The 17771-nt window shown below is 34.3% G+C and overlaps 2 protein-coding genes across 2 annotated transcripts; one reads left to right on the top strand and one right to left on the bottom strand.

Annotated features, from left to right (window-relative positions):
* Positions 1 to 9192: 9192 nt before the first annotated feature.
* Positions 9193 to 10462, bottom strand: LOC110770456 (BURP domain protein USPL1-like). Its single transcript, XM_021974597.2, has 2 exons — positions 10342 to 10462; positions 9193 to 10133 (listed from the first exon to the last, which is right to left on the bottom strand). Exon 2 carries the CDS (start codon positions 10042 to 10044, stop codon positions 9346 to 9348), a length of 699 nt encoding a protein of 232 aa, XP_021830289.1. The 5' UTR covers positions 10045 to 10133; positions 10342 to 10462; the 3' UTR covers positions 9193 to 9345.
* A 6078-nt stretch (positions 10463 to 16540) lies between these two features.
* On the top strand, positions 16541 to 17428 carry LOC110770346 (uncharacterized). The gene is made up of 2 exons (XM_021974475.2): positions 16541 to 16700; positions 16836 to 17428. The coding sequence occupies exons 1-2, from the start codon at positions 16650 to 16652 to the stop codon at positions 17145 to 17147; spliced, it is 363 nt and encodes a 120-aa protein (XP_021830167.1). The 5' UTR covers positions 16541 to 16649; the 3' UTR covers positions 17148 to 17428.
* The last annotated feature ends 343 nt before the right edge of the window (positions 17429 to 17771 follow it).

Here is a 17771-nt window from a genome sequence, read left to right as displayed (position 1 = left end):
TTGAAACTCAGGTATAAATTTAGATGACATGTCTACAAAAATCCCTTTAAATAAAAAGACAAGTAGAGACTTGAATACAAACAAAACACCAAACTCACAAAGAGTCGATGTAATTATTACAACCCAATAAAACTACAAAACCAACTGAAATGACAGAAAGTAGAGTTGCCGTCGTCGCAACCACGAAAACAAGAACACCACCGTAGAAAGCCCAAGTTGAGGGGAAAACCGCAACCACACAAGAACCTATAACCAAAAAAAAAAAAAAAAAAAGGGAAACCCACATATCTGCAAAATTAACCCAGACTACACCAAGACAAATCTGTAAAACAAGGGGCCAACACAAAGCGGAGAGCACAACCAAACCCTCAAAGGGGTTAGAATGACCACAAGCTCAATCAAAAAACAAAAGGAAGGGAAGAGGAAAAGGGTGAGGAAGGGGAGGAAAGAAGAGCAGATTCTGGTAAAACTCACATATTATGTTTGTTTAAACATAATAGGAGTTACATAACTCTTCATTTAATGAGTTTTTTTTAAAAAGAGGTTACAAATTCAAATATCCCCCATTTACCATTAAAAGAAAAAAAAAACATGAAGAGAGTTACCAAAGTGGCCATTATTTGGATGAGAGTAGTTGGTTTAGGGCCAGTTTGGCATTGCTGTGCTGTGAAAATAATCGCTGTCAGATTTGCTGTGAGAGAAATCAGCTGTGAGATAACACAGTTTGGCGTTTGGTAAACTTTTTGTTAAAAGTGTTGTTGGTATGGATTTCCGTTTAATCAAAAAATAATTGCTGCATAATCATTAAACCCAGCGCCTCTTTGAAACTGATTCCTGTATAATCAGAAAATGAAAGCACCTTATTAGCTGCTTTCCCAAATAGCTTTCTCTCACAGCAATTTTTAACAATAAGTGATTTTCTCATAGTTTACCAAACGGGTTAGGCTTCCCAAATTTTTTTAAAAATCACTTATCATCCTGATAGGATTTTTAGTACCTGCGCAAACAGGGTTAGAATCACTTAAAATACTTGCAAGAATACAAGGATATTGTAGTATAGATGCTCATGCAAGGTCGTTGTCCCCAAAGATTGTTTGACTAATTTGTAATTAAACTAACTCTTAATTAATAACTAAATAGATTTTATCAAAGATGTGAAATTTATGAATTTGAAAAGATTAACTTGACAATAAAAGAAATCTGAAAGTTGGGAGGTAATAATAGCAGAGAATAAAAATGTTTTTAAAATTAACAATATAGAGAGAAACTAGGGTTTAGCCGTCGCCGTTACAATTCTATGCAATTTTATCAGTTACTTATGAAGTTCCACATATATGCTTTGAAGGCTAGGTTTTCCTAATGCATATTTTCCTTGTGATGTTCAAGCGAAAACGTATATCTAACATGCAATCCGTCTGTGATGTTCAGATCAAATATAAACATGCAAGACTCATTAAGCTTTGTGAAAACCCTTTGAAAAACCATGCAACCCTTAAGAGCGTGATGTTCGCCTTAAGTGAACTTACAATTATTAATCACAAGAAGCCCTCCTCAATTTCAGGGTGATGTGCCAACAAAAATTGCATCAAATTACTTGTCTAAATATCCTAATGGTGATCAGTCATTAAAATAGATAGATAGTTTTAAACACAGTGATTAATAATTCAAAGCAAACATGCATCCATTCATAAGCAAATTAATAAAATTACATATTCATGCTAAGGCTTATGGCCTCGCCCTAGCAAAAGGAATTAGTTACGCATACTCATAACTAAAACCCAAGAAAATATCATTCCCATGAATAAGAATAAAAACACCTGGAAGTAGAAGCTCTTCCAAAAATCCTAGCCAAAGTCGCGTTTCAAAGCTGAAAAGAGAGATCCTAAAAATATCTGAAACATAACTTATATACCTCCTAAAACTCAGCTCCCCAATCTCCACAAGAAAACTAGGTTAAAATAAAATAATACTAGGAAATAAAGTCCAAATTGGACTAGGAGAATCTGTCAACAATCTGTCCAGCCACGTTTTGGGCTCAAATCTCCTCCAAATCAGGCCCAAGATAGCTTGTTTTAAAGATAAAAACGTTCTGAACACTTCTCCAGAAGGCCACGAACTCATTTGAGGTCATCTTGGGCTCCAAAACGCAATAAAAGCCCAAACCGTCACTATTCCAGCACCGCGCATTGCTCCTTTATTTTATTGCCAGAGAATAACTGCTTGGTAGAAAAATCTGAAATTTTGATACGATCAAGCTAAGTGACTCACGAACGTCCTCCAACTGGAATTACTCCAAAATTCATCCATTTGATTATGTTTTGCTCCGGAGGAAGTCAAAAGTCCTATATTGGAAATATAATTCAAAGTATCAAAATTCTTCCAAAATATTAACCAAAATATACTAAGAATAGGGTTAAATATATAATATAAAATATGCCCATCACATCCCAAATAAGCAATACCAAACGGGCACTTAATATTACAATTGTAAATAATAATCAAGATATTTGGATGAGAGTTACCAAAGTGGCCATGCTTGCTATGTCAAATACCACCTTATTAAATCCATTGATTATCCAATCTAGTGGGAGTTGTCTTCACTTGACTCATATATGGATGCGATGACGATAGAACTTATGATAGTCGCGTAATTAGTTGTGATTAGGCTCTTTGTGGTGGTAAAGATTTGTTGTGGGTGCATTATCTAGCCCATTTTTAAAATTTTTAAATATTCTATCTTTGTAATAAATAAATAAATAAAAATTTGATTTTAGGGCATTTTGTGATGACAAATTGGGTATTGAATACTAAATTGGTATTTTAATCCGTTCGTAAGGTGGGGTATTCTTGTTGAGTTCAATAACTAAAAGGATGATTATATTGGTCACCATTAAATTATTCAATCATATGAGTCTAGTACTTCTTGTTCATGAATTCTTCCTTGTTTTTCTTAATACACCTCACATACTATTTTTTGTTTGAACATGATACGAGTTACCATAACTCTTTGTCTTCTCAACATTAGAAGATGTCAAATCTCCCATGGTCACAAATGACCATTGTTTGGATGAGAGTAGTTGGTTTAGTATTACAATGGCAAATAATAAGATATTTGGCACTTAAAAGTGTAATTGTTGACAATACGGGATCTCTTCTTTTTTTTTTTTAAATAATTTTTTTTAAAATCGAAATAAAAGACTTCATTCTACCAAAGAGACGAGTACAAATAGCACCTTGCAGAATGCAAAAAGTGGCCTTGTAAAAAAAATTTCATAAAAAATCCCAAAGCAGGAAAATTCGGTAAAGGAAAAAACGCAATGCGTCATCCAAATGAAACGAAACAAATTATCTTCTTGATGTTGTTGGACTAGATGAAAGAGAAATATCACTAAACTAATAAATAGTTAGTAATTTGTCAAACTATTTTTATACAGAACATTTTATTTATCCCAACAAGGTATAGTCCAGTGGAAAATGACATTGACTTGTAGACCAACGATCTCGGATTCAAATCCACATGGCACCTTAATAATGTGTGCGTGAGAAACCCCATCTCCCTCAATTTGTAATTTAGACTATCGTCTATATTAAAATAATATTTTCTTTAGTAAAAGATTCTGTCGAAGTCTTTAATAATGAAATTAACATCCCATGAGTGACGTAGCAAGGATGGCGTATACATCTTCTAGCTAGCTGCAGGTTCGTTATGCACAGAAAACAACATCCCAGGATCTGCTCAATTTCAACTCTTCAATAATGCAATTGCTTTTGTGAATAAGCCAAAAAAAAAAAAAAAAGCTAAACAAAAGAATGATTGAAACTGAGAAACCCATTAATCGCGGCTAGAAACTGAGAAACCCTTTATTTTTTCATTATTTTGATTCCTGTTGGAATATTTTAGTGTCTCCAAAAGTCGCATTAGAGGGTAAAACGTCATTGTATTACTGCATCAAAGTCCATCAAAAACGGCACATAATGTTCCCCAAGTGCGTAACTTGAGCCCTCAGGCACTGATGAAGGCCCTCAAAAAACTCAAGTCTAAGCCACAGTGCACTTCAGTCGATGGAAATGCCTCCGATCTTTAGACACGTCTCCTCCATATTTGATGCTTCAGCCACGCACTCATGCTTTGAAAGCGATGCCTTCAACCACCTTTTGTCCTTTTCTTTTCTTTTGACAAAAGTGATTTCTTGTCTATGTAGTTTGCCGATTTTATCACTTTGACCCCATACTTTTTATTTTATCGATTTTATCACCTTAAAGTGTGAGGGATATCAAACTACAGGAATCAAATCGTCATAATTAAAACAATATGAGCTAAAGTGGAAACTTCAACAAACTACAAGAACCAAAAGTGATTATTTAACTTTTTTTCATTAGGAATTTCCGACATGTCAAATTTCCCACCATCAATGACCTACCCACAAGTTACCATCCTTGCTCATCTATATAAACTCAATGAAAATAGAATACTGATGGAAATGGTTCTTGAATTTATGCTCGAGTTTCATTTTGGTCATTCAACTAAATTTTTTACCGAAATTGTCCTCCAACTCTCTCTTTCTTGTCAAATTGGTCCCACCGTCAAATTCAGTCACTGTTGTCGTCAATTTGAGTGGTAAAACCATCACTTTTGACTATTAAGTAATGAGTTTATGACCGAAATGGTCCCTAAACTTATGGATAAGTTCCATTTAGTCCTCAAACTCATTTAAAATAATTGTAAAAAATTTAAAAAAATCTATCTCCCTCTATTGCCTCCCAACTTAACAATTCCCCACCTCCAACACCACTCCTATACTCAGCAGTGATGTTGCTCCGACGAACTCTATCATCGGTGCTGTTACTTCCAGCAAACTCCTTCCCATCCCAACAATCTTCCCTTTGGTGGTTGCGTTTTTTATGGAGGACCAAACTGGAATTCGGGCATAAATTCATGACCATTTCGGTCAAAAAACCATTACTTAATTAATGTCTTAGTCAAAATTGACGGTTTTGGCCCTTATACTGACGACAACATTAATGGTGGACCAATTTGCCACGAAAGAGAGAGTTGAAGGACCATTTTGATAAATAAAAAATTAATTGAATGACCAAAATGAAATTTGGACATAAATTCAAGGACCATTTCAGTCAACAAAACATTTGTATTCTAAATGTAAAGGCTCATTCTCTATAATAAATAATAAAACAAAATAAGTTGTCAAGAATATTTATATGGCATGACTTTTATTTTTTATTTTGTATTGGCAAAAATTAGGAAGAAAATAGGGGAAACTCACGCACACCGGTAGTTACCATTAACAATTTAAAGAATAAAGAGCTATTCTCACCCCATATTATTTTTTAATCCACCTTAAAAAAGAATAATATTAATTTCTTACCTACATTTATTCCTAAACTACCCTTAATGCATACATTCAACGAAACCACACTTCAAATATTGTCCCACAAAAATTTTCATCTTACCAGCTCGTCCATTTTCTTAATCGTCAAATTATCCATTTTATAGGTTAAGTTTTAATTTTTGGGATTTTGATCAAAAAACTTCATTCTTATTTCAAAGTTTTTTTTTTTCTGTTCGTTAGAGTTTGGGTCTTAATGTGTAGAAGAGAAGATAATATAGAAAGTCTGTTCAATTTGTCATTCTCCAGAAACTGATTGATACGGTTTAAAAAATATATATATATAAATAAATATAAATAAATAAATAAATAAATATTATTAAAAAAAAAAAAAAAAAAAAAAGGTAACACACCTTGGGTCAAAGTGACTGCCATATCTAATTTGGGATTCAAGAAAGAAAGTAAAGCAGATCAATGGCTTTGAGTCCTCATATGCTACTTTACAAAAGGTTAAACTTGTTATCAAAATTTTCATTAAAATAGGGGTGGAGAAATAAGATTGGTGGTAGAAATAGCAGCACTTGAGATCATAAAAAAACAAGGTCGCCAGTGGCGTATAGCTAGGATGGCAAAAATCCTAGTCGGGCTAGGTCCCTAGCCCTAACAGGGGAAAATTTCAGGGCAAAACGAGAATCGGGTATGGGGGTCCCTGAATCTTAAAAATCCTCGTTGGGTATGGGGTGGGGATGGTATTGGCATCCCCGAACCCGACCCAATAATTATAAGAGTAATTTTAAATTAATACATATATAATATAATATAAACATCATTCAAAAATTAAAAATAAATAAGAAGCCCCCTCCTCTCCTCACCTCTTCTTATCTCCTTCTTCTCTCTGTCTATCACTCACAGACTTCATCGTCTTTTTCTTTTGCTTTTTTGTTGTATCTGACACAGCAACAAACCCTCATGTTTTGGCTTAGAAAAGAATTAATAATTTTGGCCATTGGTTGTTGTTTGTGAGTTAATCAATTCGACTAATTAACTATATCAAAAAGAAATATATACTCACCCTCTGTTGTCATTGGATTTTGATGTTTATATATTGAATGAGTTGCAGTGTTCACTTATCCTCTATTTTTCTTCTATTTGGCAATATAATAAAAAAAAAAAGGACTTGCCTCGTGTCAAAATAAGTATAGCTGTGCGGCTGTACTATTTATAAAATACTAAACGGGAAAAAATACGTACTTGTTTATTCAATAAAATTTTGGCAACTTAAAAGTTCGGCCCACTATATAATATTTTAATATATATTTTTTGTATGCAATAATATGTGAGAATTATTTGTATAATATGTGAATTTTGTACGTGTATTAAGCATGAAAAATACGTAAGTACTTGTACAATAAGAGTATTGTATGTTTGCTTTTTAAAAATCGTGAATTTTAGAGAATCTTTAAGACGTGTACAGAACACTGATGTGTTATTGTAAAATATGTATGTACATGTATAATAGATTATTGAACGTGAATGTGGTAAATTCTTTATACGGGTAATAAATCTGGAAAATGGGACAATAGAGACTCGAGTTTTGGCCTAATAGTAATGGACAATGCTCTAAACTACTCTTATCGATAAATGAAAATCTGGGAAAAAATGTAAAAGAAAAAAAAGGAAAAAAGTATATATAAAAAAGAATATAGCCGCCTGGCTATATTAGTTTTTAAAAAAAAGAATGAGTATAGCCGGCGGCTGTACTATTTAAAAAAAAACAGAAAAAACGCGTATAGCCGGGCGGCTATACTATTTACCCAAAAAAAAAATGACTCGTCTTGCGTTTAGTCGCCACTTGGCTAAACACTGAAATAAGTATGGCCGCTCGGCTATACTATTTTTTGGAACATTAATAAAACCCAATATAGCCGCGGCTATACTATTTATAATTTTTTTTTTTTGGGGGTCAAACTATTTATATAATATTTTTTTTAGAAACCCTGCCTTGTGAACAGGCGCCACGTGTCTAAATAAGTATAGTCGCGTGGCGATACTATTTTTTTAACATTAATAAAACCCAGTATAGCCGCGCAGCTAGCCTATTTATATAATATAAATTTAAAAAACCTGCCTTGTGCTACGTGTCAAAATACGTATAGCCGTGCGGCTATACCTTTTTAAAAAAAGAAAAAGCCGAGTATAGCCGTGGGCCTATACTATTTATATAATTAAAAAAAGGACCAACCTTCCGAATAGGTGCACCGTGTCAAAATAAATATAGCCGTGCGGCGATACTATTTTTTTAAAACAGAAAAAGAATCGAATATAGCCGTCCGGCTGTACTATTTATAAAATACTATTAATGGAGAGGGAGGCCTTGAACTTGCGACCTCTTTCAATATTGAGAAGAAAGATATAACTAGGTCAATAGTTAGTTGATCAATTATGGGCTTTTAAAACTCTAAAATTCAGTAAATGATCATTAGTGTAGTGATTTGGGGCAATTGCTCCCTCATGAAAGGTCCTGGGTTTGAGTCATAGCATTTGTGTAGTGTGTGTTAGTTTAATATATTATCGTCCCTCTCAATAGGAAAGGCCTTCAAAAAAACAAACTCTAAAATTCAAATTTTAGAAAATGGTTTTTACCACCAATTGTCCTAGATGTTTTCATAAGTCATTATTTTGGATGTCGACATTCAAAATCGATCAGTATCGTCTGTCCTCCACATTTTGCTCTGCACATCAATATTATCCATGCCGTTTAATTCTTTAATTTTTCATCACATGCCCCTCATGTGACCCTTTTATGGGGGCATTTTTGTCAAAGCAATGCCACCCCCACCCTCTTTACTCTTTATGCGATGGATTTTTTATTGTCATAACTTGGCGATCCCACTTCTCACTATTTTCCATTCCAAATGCACAGCTTCAGCCTTGCTGCATATAATGAAGCTGAAATTTGGTTACATTATACTAACTTGTCCAGCCCACTAATTTACCACAGAAAGGCGAATAAAGCCCGAAACACAGAGTCCTCCATTATCAACTTCAAAGCAGATGAGGCCATTTGGGTCATTTGCTGAAACCAATAATCATATTTGAAACTTTTCTAAAGCCCACGTATGGAAACGCCCACTCTGATAAGGGAAAAAAACACCCAGGAGGAACAAACAAGTTTACACCAAACTTACAAATCTGCTTATGGGTACTAAGGAGGACAAATTTTTCGGTATGAATATAACATCGCTACGTGATGTTATCAATTCACCTATACATAAGTATATAGTTGGATTAGTATTAGTAACACCGGACGGTCACACCGTTTTTTATTTTTCTGTTTTTGGGCCAAATGAGCATCGATATAAACTTGTACTACTACATATTACATATTACATATCAAACAGATAAGGTTTAAGGTTTAAGCCATGGCTTGATTTACATTTCGAGTTGGGTATCATGTGTTGATGGTAATTTAAGGGTTGTTTTCTCTGTTCTAATCGAACTTCCAAATAAATAATAATAATAATATAATAATAATAAGAATTTACATATATATGACGCAGGTCAGCAAAAATCCAATTGTATATACACACACAGTCATATACACTTCTGCACAAACACAGCCATGGCTATATACCGTCGGAAAGTAAACAAAGGGAATTGCTAGATTGTCCAAAGTAAAGCATTCTTAAAAGTAAACGATGCACTAGGTTCATAAAGTGTCAAGGAAAAGATTGTTAGTACCGAGTATAAATTTATAGTACGTATCTGGTACATTGTCGATATAATCTACATTTATATTGATTTATATAACCTAGAATAAACATCGATGGATCATATATATGTATGTATATTGATAATGTATCAAGTATTTAAAATTTCATAGTCGATACCATCCAATCACTCCTTTTTGCATAACACTGTGGGTGACATATGCTATATTGAAAAGATTGTTTAGTACATGCATGCATGCATTTACAAATTGAAAACGACAGTGCTACTATTAAGCTGGCAATGGCATCCAAACAAGATTATCAGCAGGAAAGAAATGGCAGACAGGGCAGCTCCCAGGTTGAACACCAAGCACACTGAATGCCACATGGCTAGGGTCCCACTGAGAAGTATCAAAGTGGCAAACAGCAGCAGCTTCAACTCTCTCTCCATTCTCACCACCAAGCAAAACTTGATACAGCCTGTTCTCACTTTCTTGGCTATGGCAATAGAAAACTGCATAAGGGTAAGGCATGGTGTGGCATCCAATCATTTTAGGAGCCAAGATCTCCTTGGGAGCTTCCAAAACGGTGTAGTTTTGCAAAAGGGTAGTTGATTTTTTTAGTTGGGTTGTGGTTAAGACCTTGAACTTGGTGCTTGATCCAAAGAGGGCACCTACAAGATCAAGCATGGATTCTATGGAGGCAGCACAAAACTTGGCCTCTCCTCTGATGGGTTCAAGCTCACATTGGGTCAATGTGTATTCACTGGCCTTGGCTTGGGGAGACTCTTGGGTGAAGGAGAAAAATTCAAGAAGGTAGGTGAGTTTTGAGATTGAGAAAGGAATGGAAGCAGCTTCTTCTCTATCTCTAGGCAATATTCTAGGAGATGTAGAAGGGTCATTTTTGGAAAAGTATATGGGCATGGTTTTCCCTAGCTTCAGATCTTTTGGGGTGAAGAAAACATTTAGTGCAAGGTCCATGTGATGCATGTGGGATGATGATGATGATGAATGATCATGATCATGCTCATTGCCTTGATACAAATCAATCAAGTCTTCATTGTTGTCTTTCCCATTTCCTACAGAAATAATCTTCCTGGCATTATTTCCTTGTGCAGTATGAAATTATATGTTCAAACTTCAAGCAATTAGAATAAAACAAAAAATAAATAAATCAAAGCAATAAACTTCTAGACACACCGCAACAAATGCTGTTGAACTAAGAACACAATCAAGAAAACTTTGATGAGCTGGTGAAAATTCAGTGAGGTGGAAATTAATGCTTACCAATAAAATAAGTAGTGCGTATAAGATGAGGCTCCAAGAAGAACGCATTTCCTCTCTTCAAATTGTCTCGATTTTCTTTTCTTTTCTTTCTTTTCTTTATAAGTTTTTTTTTTGGTCTGAATGATTTATACGTTGGGAACTTAAATTTAATGCAAGCAGAGTTCTTTAATTCCTCTTATTAAATTAATCCGCACATTATGCTAGCACCTACGCAATTTCCTTCTTTTTTTATGGGTTTATTTTTGGTACGGGAGGGCAGGAGGAAAGGGAGACAGAGAAGATATTTTTTTCCTCTTATTATTATACTTGATGCATTGTTTGTAGGTATTACAAACTCATAAGATCATATCATATAATATTCATTTTTCTAGTTATGTTATTAACCCAAGTTTCAATAGGGCATTTGATACATTTACAAAACTCGTTTTTTTATTCAATAAAGATCATTCATAATATTTGAACTTATTACCTCTTTCAACAAAAAATAGAGAATAAATACAACTGAACCGAATGCTCGATGAATTTATAGAACTTGTTGAGTATAAAGTAGCCGTATCTAATCAGCAACATCTCCAACCTCTAATACTGTCAACTAAATAATATCAATACGTAGTGTGAAATTTTCTTGTAGTGATTTTAATCGTAACCCAAGAGATTAAAAAATGCATACTATTAGCATAGCATCTCATGGTTATGAATTACGTGCGATAGATATGGTTAGTGTAATACTATCTCGTTGACATTCACAATAAGATGATAAAAAGGAAGCCAAAACAAGGGACATGTGTGGTGAGTGTCAGGTCAAAAAGAAAAGGGATTCGAGTACCTACTTTATATAATGAAAGGCTCTCCTCACTTTTGGACTTTTGGTGAAAGAATGGTACTTCAATTTCGGTACTCATGAAAGAACTCAATTTGGGCTAATGTCCTTTAACTAATTTCTTCAACGATTTTATACCTGCCTACTCCCACTAACTTTAGTTAAAGCTTGTGTGGGGGGAAAGGGAAGATTCTCTTTGATCATAGAGGCTATTTATAGTACTTGAATATAGTCGAACATCATTTCATCTTATAAACGATTTCGATTGATAATCTAATAAAATAACATGTTAAACTGTGTTAATGAGATAAACATACCATAAGAATCGATTATATGATTTTACAACTATTTTAACTTCTTTTTTTCCTTTTTCTTTTCCATTTTGGGCTTAAGAATCCCAATAAGCATATAGATAAACCCTAGATGTGTCCTGGTTCAATGCATAAACACCCAACAACACCAATCAATAGTTAGCTTTTCCAATTTCAAACCCCCACTAAAAATATACGTGAAAAAGACAAAGTGCAAGATAGGAACACTCGACAAATTTATGCACAAGTCAATGAACAATGAAATCTCTCTTACAAAAGAGAGAGAGAGAGAGAGAGAGAGAGAGAGAGAGAGAGAGAGAGAGAGAGAGAGAGAGAGAGAGAGAGAGAGAGAGAGAGAGAAGATTCTGCTTTTCTAGATCTCATAAATCAACTCGTTGAAAGTGTCGCCAGTGTACAAAGTCCTTTGATTATCCTCACCGCCCCAATGCATGCATCAAATTTGGTCATCATCATAACCAAAATGAACCTTTCAATGGCTAAGAATTTCTTCACAGAAAGTGATAACCATTACCACATTAGCAAAGCACATACCATTCCAACCAATCGTGAGCTTACATGCACATCCACCTCTCCGACCATTTGGAGCCACCCTTTTACCAAAAGTTGATCGTGGAAAGATCATAGCCAATAGACAAATAGGCAACGACCCTCCAAAAAGACCCTATTTTACTTTATTCATCACATTGTTTTGTTCTTTCTTTTTTTAATAATGCAAGTTGACATCATTGTGTTTTGTCTCCTTTTGCAACCTGATCAGCTAAACTTAACGTGATCTCTAATGAATAAAATATATATTGGAAGAAAACCAGAAAAGTGCAACTAGAAACTTCTTTATACATGATGCAGAACTCAAGTTGACTTTCGTAAACAAACATGTTGCATTGCTATATTCTCGAATCTGAATTATTAGATTACAAGAATTCTTATTTGAATATCTAAAAAGAGAACAATAATGACAAATTAAAGTACAAAAAATTATGTTTGGTTAATTGACACACATATGGCTGGTTGTTAGTTGTTGATACATAGCGATCTACACCGATTTGTGACTCACCTTATACCTATAAGACAACTTTATTACTAGAAAAATGAATTTTTAAGCGAAATAGAATACGTTTTTATGGATGAAACAAAAGAAACAAATAAGAAAACCCTAGCTTTTTTTATTTTTTATTTAAAAAAAAAAAATTACAAGTAATGCTATGTGAGTGAACAAATAAGAAAGAAAAAGTACAACTAGACATTTCTCACAAGACAAGCACAAGTACACAATTTATAATATATTGTGGTGCACATTATAAGTTGACTTTAGCATAAAGAGCCAACACACATTTTTGGTGGGTATGCACTATAGAACCTAACCGAACCGTCTCTGAGTTTGTCCCCTTGTTATCTTCGGAGAGTCTTTAGCCAATACCAATTAGATCATATTCTTTGTCTTTCTCAATTTGTAAGTCAGCTGATAATAACATGAGAATCCTGCATGGAATAGTACACACTAGATCCAATCTGTATATTACAATGATTATTAATATTTTGCAAAGTTTTGATTATGACTGCTTAAATAATTATAGCCCTCATAGAAAATTAATATTTCAAATGGTGATGTCAACGGTACGTGTAGATAAGTTTGTGACATGTATTTTTAGTGGAGATACGTGTATTAATATCTGTATTTTTGTTATGGAAAAATTGGAAGTAAACAAATCATTTCTTTGATGAAATAATATGAAGGTCAACTTGTTATACAAAAGTTGAAAGTTTGAGTCTCTTTGGTGGATATGTCAGGATGACTCCATCTTCCATCACATGGAAGGGAAGGCAAAGTCGAACTCTCTATCTTTTTTGGTGTGGAGGTCTCTGTCTTATGAATGTGGAGATAAACACTCTTTATTTTAGTTATAATCTCAGCTATCACATGGGTATTTATATATTATATACAAGCGATATTGGGAGAGGGAGGAATCGGACTTAGGATCAGTGGTCATGTTCGTGGCACCTCATCTTAAACAACACCATAAAAAGCGGGGATGAGATAGCTTCATCTTGCTTGCCGTTCGAATAGCTTCCATTTCTAATGATAGCGGACGACACAATGCAGCTCTCCTTTGCTTAGGGTTGAGGAGAGACTAAATGTAACTTGACTCAATCGGAGCCAAATGTACAATCGTCGTAGAAGTAATTAGCGCTTGAGTTGGCCAATCTAAATTGGAGAGAGATAGAGAGAGAGAGAGAGAGAGAGAGAGAGAGAGAGAATGGACTAACGAGGAGGGGGAGCTGCCCGAAGAAAGAGTGGCACTGGCATTAGTACTCGACGTTTGTAGATGGAGGCATTGTTTTTTTTGTTTTTTAAATTTTTTTGTGAGGGATTGGAACTTAAATTAACCAAAAAATTTGTTGGTTTTGAAGAGAAGAATTGTGCCTCCCAATTAAATTTCCCTTATCTTTGCTCATAAGGGCCAAGAAGTTGCTACTACGCTACCTGCAACCATGGTGCAATAACAATTTTTGTGATTGTAACTACGACATAATATCCGAGCTCCCTATGTAATTATTCTACCTGTAATTTTAATAGGAAAAATTAACACATAAATTAATCCTCAGCCTTTGATTAATGGGTGGTGCTAGAGGCACCAACTTTGGGCACCAACTTGGGCACCAACTCTCTAATAGAGGTGGAGCCTGCCAATACAACGGGTCCCACGCTCTATTAGAGGGTTGGTGCCCAAGGGGGTGCCCAAAGTTGGTATCTCTAGCATTTTCCTTGATTAATTCTCAATGGTTCATTCAAAACATAGAACCAATAATTTTTTTTTTAATATCCACGAGACATTTCAAATCCATTAAAAAAGAAATACAAATAAGAAAACGATAATATGACTTTCTCTCTTTTGTCACATGTACATCGGGCTCATTACGTCTGATATTAATAAAATTATTTGTCAGATCATCAAATACATAATTAAACTTATTAGTGCCGGTCCTAAATTTTCCTCTGTATATAATAAAACGTGCTTTATTTTGACCTTTTATAAGGTGGATTTTTGAAGAACAATTTTCAACCCTCCCTCTCGAGTGGAGCCAATAGCTAATAGCGCTAATCCATTACTTAAAACTTAAAAATTAAAACTCTAAATATACAAAAGCATGACCTATAGCCTAATAGCATGTTGTGCAATTAGCCAAATAGATTAATTTGCTTGCTTGTGCCGTCCCTAGCTAGCTACATGTAGCCCTGAAGTGTTCTTAGCCCCGGGCTACACCTGCTTCATTGAAAATTTAAAGAGATTCCTAGTATTTTTATGGAAGAAATTTGCAAAATATCCCACCAAACTAAGCTATTCACAATCTTGACCCCTTGGGACGGTATACCACATGAGTTTTCTTATATAAGGAACTGTATTTAGCTCAACTTTGGATATTTTGTTAGCCCTAATAGTTTTCGTGGATCAGTATTTTGCTTGGGGAGTTTTGATTGTTAACATATTTGCACGAAAGATACACAAACTAGTATTTTGCATGTCAGAATACTAATCAAGGTTTATATCTTTGTGTATACTAAGCGAGCAAAATAAGTTTTAAATAAGCAGTGCGCATCGTATTTTCTGACAACACTACTCATCATATATTTCGTATAAAAATTTAATTTATATGAAACTCAACTTCTGATGTATACCTTTAATAGTAATATCATCCACTTCTTGGGACATACAATTTCATCCTATCTATTGTGAAGCCAAGCCAATATTGTTTGCAGATGATGAATTGGCTAAATTCAAACATTTTCATTCTCAACTTTGCATTTACTTTTCTAGTTTTCCTTTTTATGTAAAATTACAAGAGTTGTGCTTTGTGTTTGTATAGCAGAAGAAGTATTATTTGTTTAAAAAAGTTTGTTGTATATATTCATAGCAAAAGCAGGTCAGCATTGACCACGCACATAGTTTATAAAGCCACTGGTGATAAACAAAATTGTAGTGCGAAGCCCACTTTTTCTTTTCTAGACACTGCTCCCTCCTTCCGAGAAGGAACCATTCCTACTTCCTACAAATTACAGTTTGACATATGTAAAAAATAATTCATCAAAAACACAAAAAGAAAAATATATGCACACATATCAAACTGTGATTGACAGGAAAGTAAGAGTTCCTACTTCTAGAGAAAGAGTATGCAAGTATTTTTTATTTTTATTTTTTTAATTCTATATATATTTTTATACAACTTTTGAGAGCATAGGACTTTTGGCTACCAAACAACACCCTGTCATACAAAATCTAGAACCTGTTATGTCACCCAATTAACAACCCAAAAAATTAAAATATTCTTTGCAGAAATCTAAAGGGGAAAGTTGCGTGCTCTGACCTTTAATTGAACTTGATCAACATTTTGTAATAAGATAAGATGGAATGAGTGCTATCAATTTTTGGGCACCCTTATACTATATGATCATTATGCCAGTTGCTCTCAAAATTTGATCAACTTGTAATTGTCAAATTCAACTCGAGAGGAATATTCCATGAAACCCACCTGGATTTTGTTTCACAAGTCAAACTTTTTTTTTTCGGTAATTAAGTCCCCTCCAAGCTAAGCTAAATTGTCATCTCTATTTGGTCAAAAGTGTTGTAAACTTTTTTTATGTTGTTGTTACTCATTAGTGTTTTAATCTTGTAAGCTTCATTAATATATGTGGGATTCATACTTGAAATGAAAGCTCACATCATCAAAGTTCGAAGACAGTTAGGTAACGCTTCGGTGTTTATCTCTTTTATTACATATCGAACTTAATCATGTGACGAAATAGGTAGATATAAATACATATATATATATAAGTTTTTCTCTACCTTAGATCAACAGTTGACAACCGTACCCCAAACGCACATGAGTGTCTAGAAGGCTCACACCAGCAATTGCTGCACCAGTTGCAATTTAACCCTATATGACATATTTGGAACAGTCCAAACCCCATGCCAGCATTACTTAAAGGGTTTTTTTTTTTCATTGCAGGGTCACAAGTTCTGCTAAATTGCATAAATGTCTCAAAATATAAACAATTAATGTGTTTGACAGACAGCATGCATAGCTGCCTATAAAGAGACTCAGAGCAGAGAGAAAGCTGATCATTTAGAGTAAGTGTGTTCTCTTGAGCTAGCGAAGATATGAAGTTCTCTATCTCTTGCCTTCTTCTAATTCTGTCCTCCATTCTCTTGGTAAGCATTTCTCAAACAGCTTTTAGTCACCTAGTTTTTCATATTTAATTGAATTCCTTTTATCAAAATTTAAGAAATTATTATAACTTTGATTCAATTATCATCATCTAACCCTTTTTCATGGAACATATATAGCTTTCTCAGCAGAGCAATGCAAGAAAAGACTTGGGAGGCTACTGGAAGAGTGTGATGAATGACCAGCCAATTCCAGAAGCCATCGGAGACCTCTATTTCCATCAAGATCATGAAGATCATTTGCCATCTCTCCCTGGTTCAAGAGAAAAAGACCATTTTGTTAGGGACTTTGACATTAGGCCTAATGCTATAATATACCATGGAGCTCATCATCATCATCAGCAGCAGCAGCAGCCTGCAGAAGACAAGCCCATGCATGATATGGAGCCCAAAGAAGAAACTTCTTATATTGAAACAGTCACCCATGGCTGAAGAATCAGATATTCAGGAAGATCAGGAATATATTCCATGTGTTTTTTTCTGTTAGAACAAGTTTGAATAGAGGAGCCAGCTCTTATGTGTGTACTATATTTAGTAGTGTTTTGTGCTTGGGTGTTGGGATTTCTCAGTTTTTAATTATGGTTATGTTTCCATGTTGCCAAGGGAGTGATAATTGAATGTTTATATACATTAAGTGTGTGAAACATGCATAATTAATGGTGGAATTACTGGATTGATTTCTAATGAATATTTTGGATATTTTCAGAGTAAAATTTTTAGTTCTTTTTTTAGTTTGAAATAAATCAACCACCACTAGATCATCCATATGAGAGGGATCAAGAACAGGGAAGCAGAAGTGACTTTGCAGACGGAAATTTTTTCTGTTCTTTCTGCAGATGAAATTTCAACTATAAACGTCTAATGACAACGTCTGGTTTACAGATTTCTTGGTGGACAAAGTGAACCAAGCCATGTAAAATTCAATATTTAATCTCTTGAGAAAGCTTGAGTCAAATACTAAGAAGCAAAGCATGATGAGCGCCTAAATTGACAGAAATATTTTTGTTTAACATAACAAGTGAGAGGAAGTAAGGTGGGGTTGGAATTTGAAAGTGC

The sequence above is a fragment of the Prunus avium genome, chromosome 8 (assembly GCF_965620075.1).
Source record: "Prunus avium chromosome 8, drPruAviu1.hap1.1, whole genome shotgun sequence".
Classification (NCBI taxonomy): domain Eukaryota; kingdom Viridiplantae; phylum Streptophyta; class Magnoliopsida; order Rosales; family Rosaceae; genus Prunus; species Prunus avium.
This window is presented reverse-complemented; position numbering and strand designations above follow the sequence as displayed.

Excerpts from the sequence above, each read along its gene's own strand:
- LOC110770346 (XM_021974475.2), top strand. The coding sequence starts at position 16,650 with ATGAAGTTCTCTATCTCTTGCCTTCTTCTAATTCTGTCCTCCATTCTC. Across the intron at positions 16,701-16,835 it reads TTCTGTCCTCCATTCTCTTG|CTTTCTCAGCAGAGCAATGC; the intron begins GTAAGCATTTCT and ends GAACATATATAG.
- LOC110770456 (XM_021974597.2), bottom strand. The coding sequence starts at position 10,044 with ATGCATCACATGGACCTTGCACTAAATGTTTTCTTCACCCCAAAAGAT.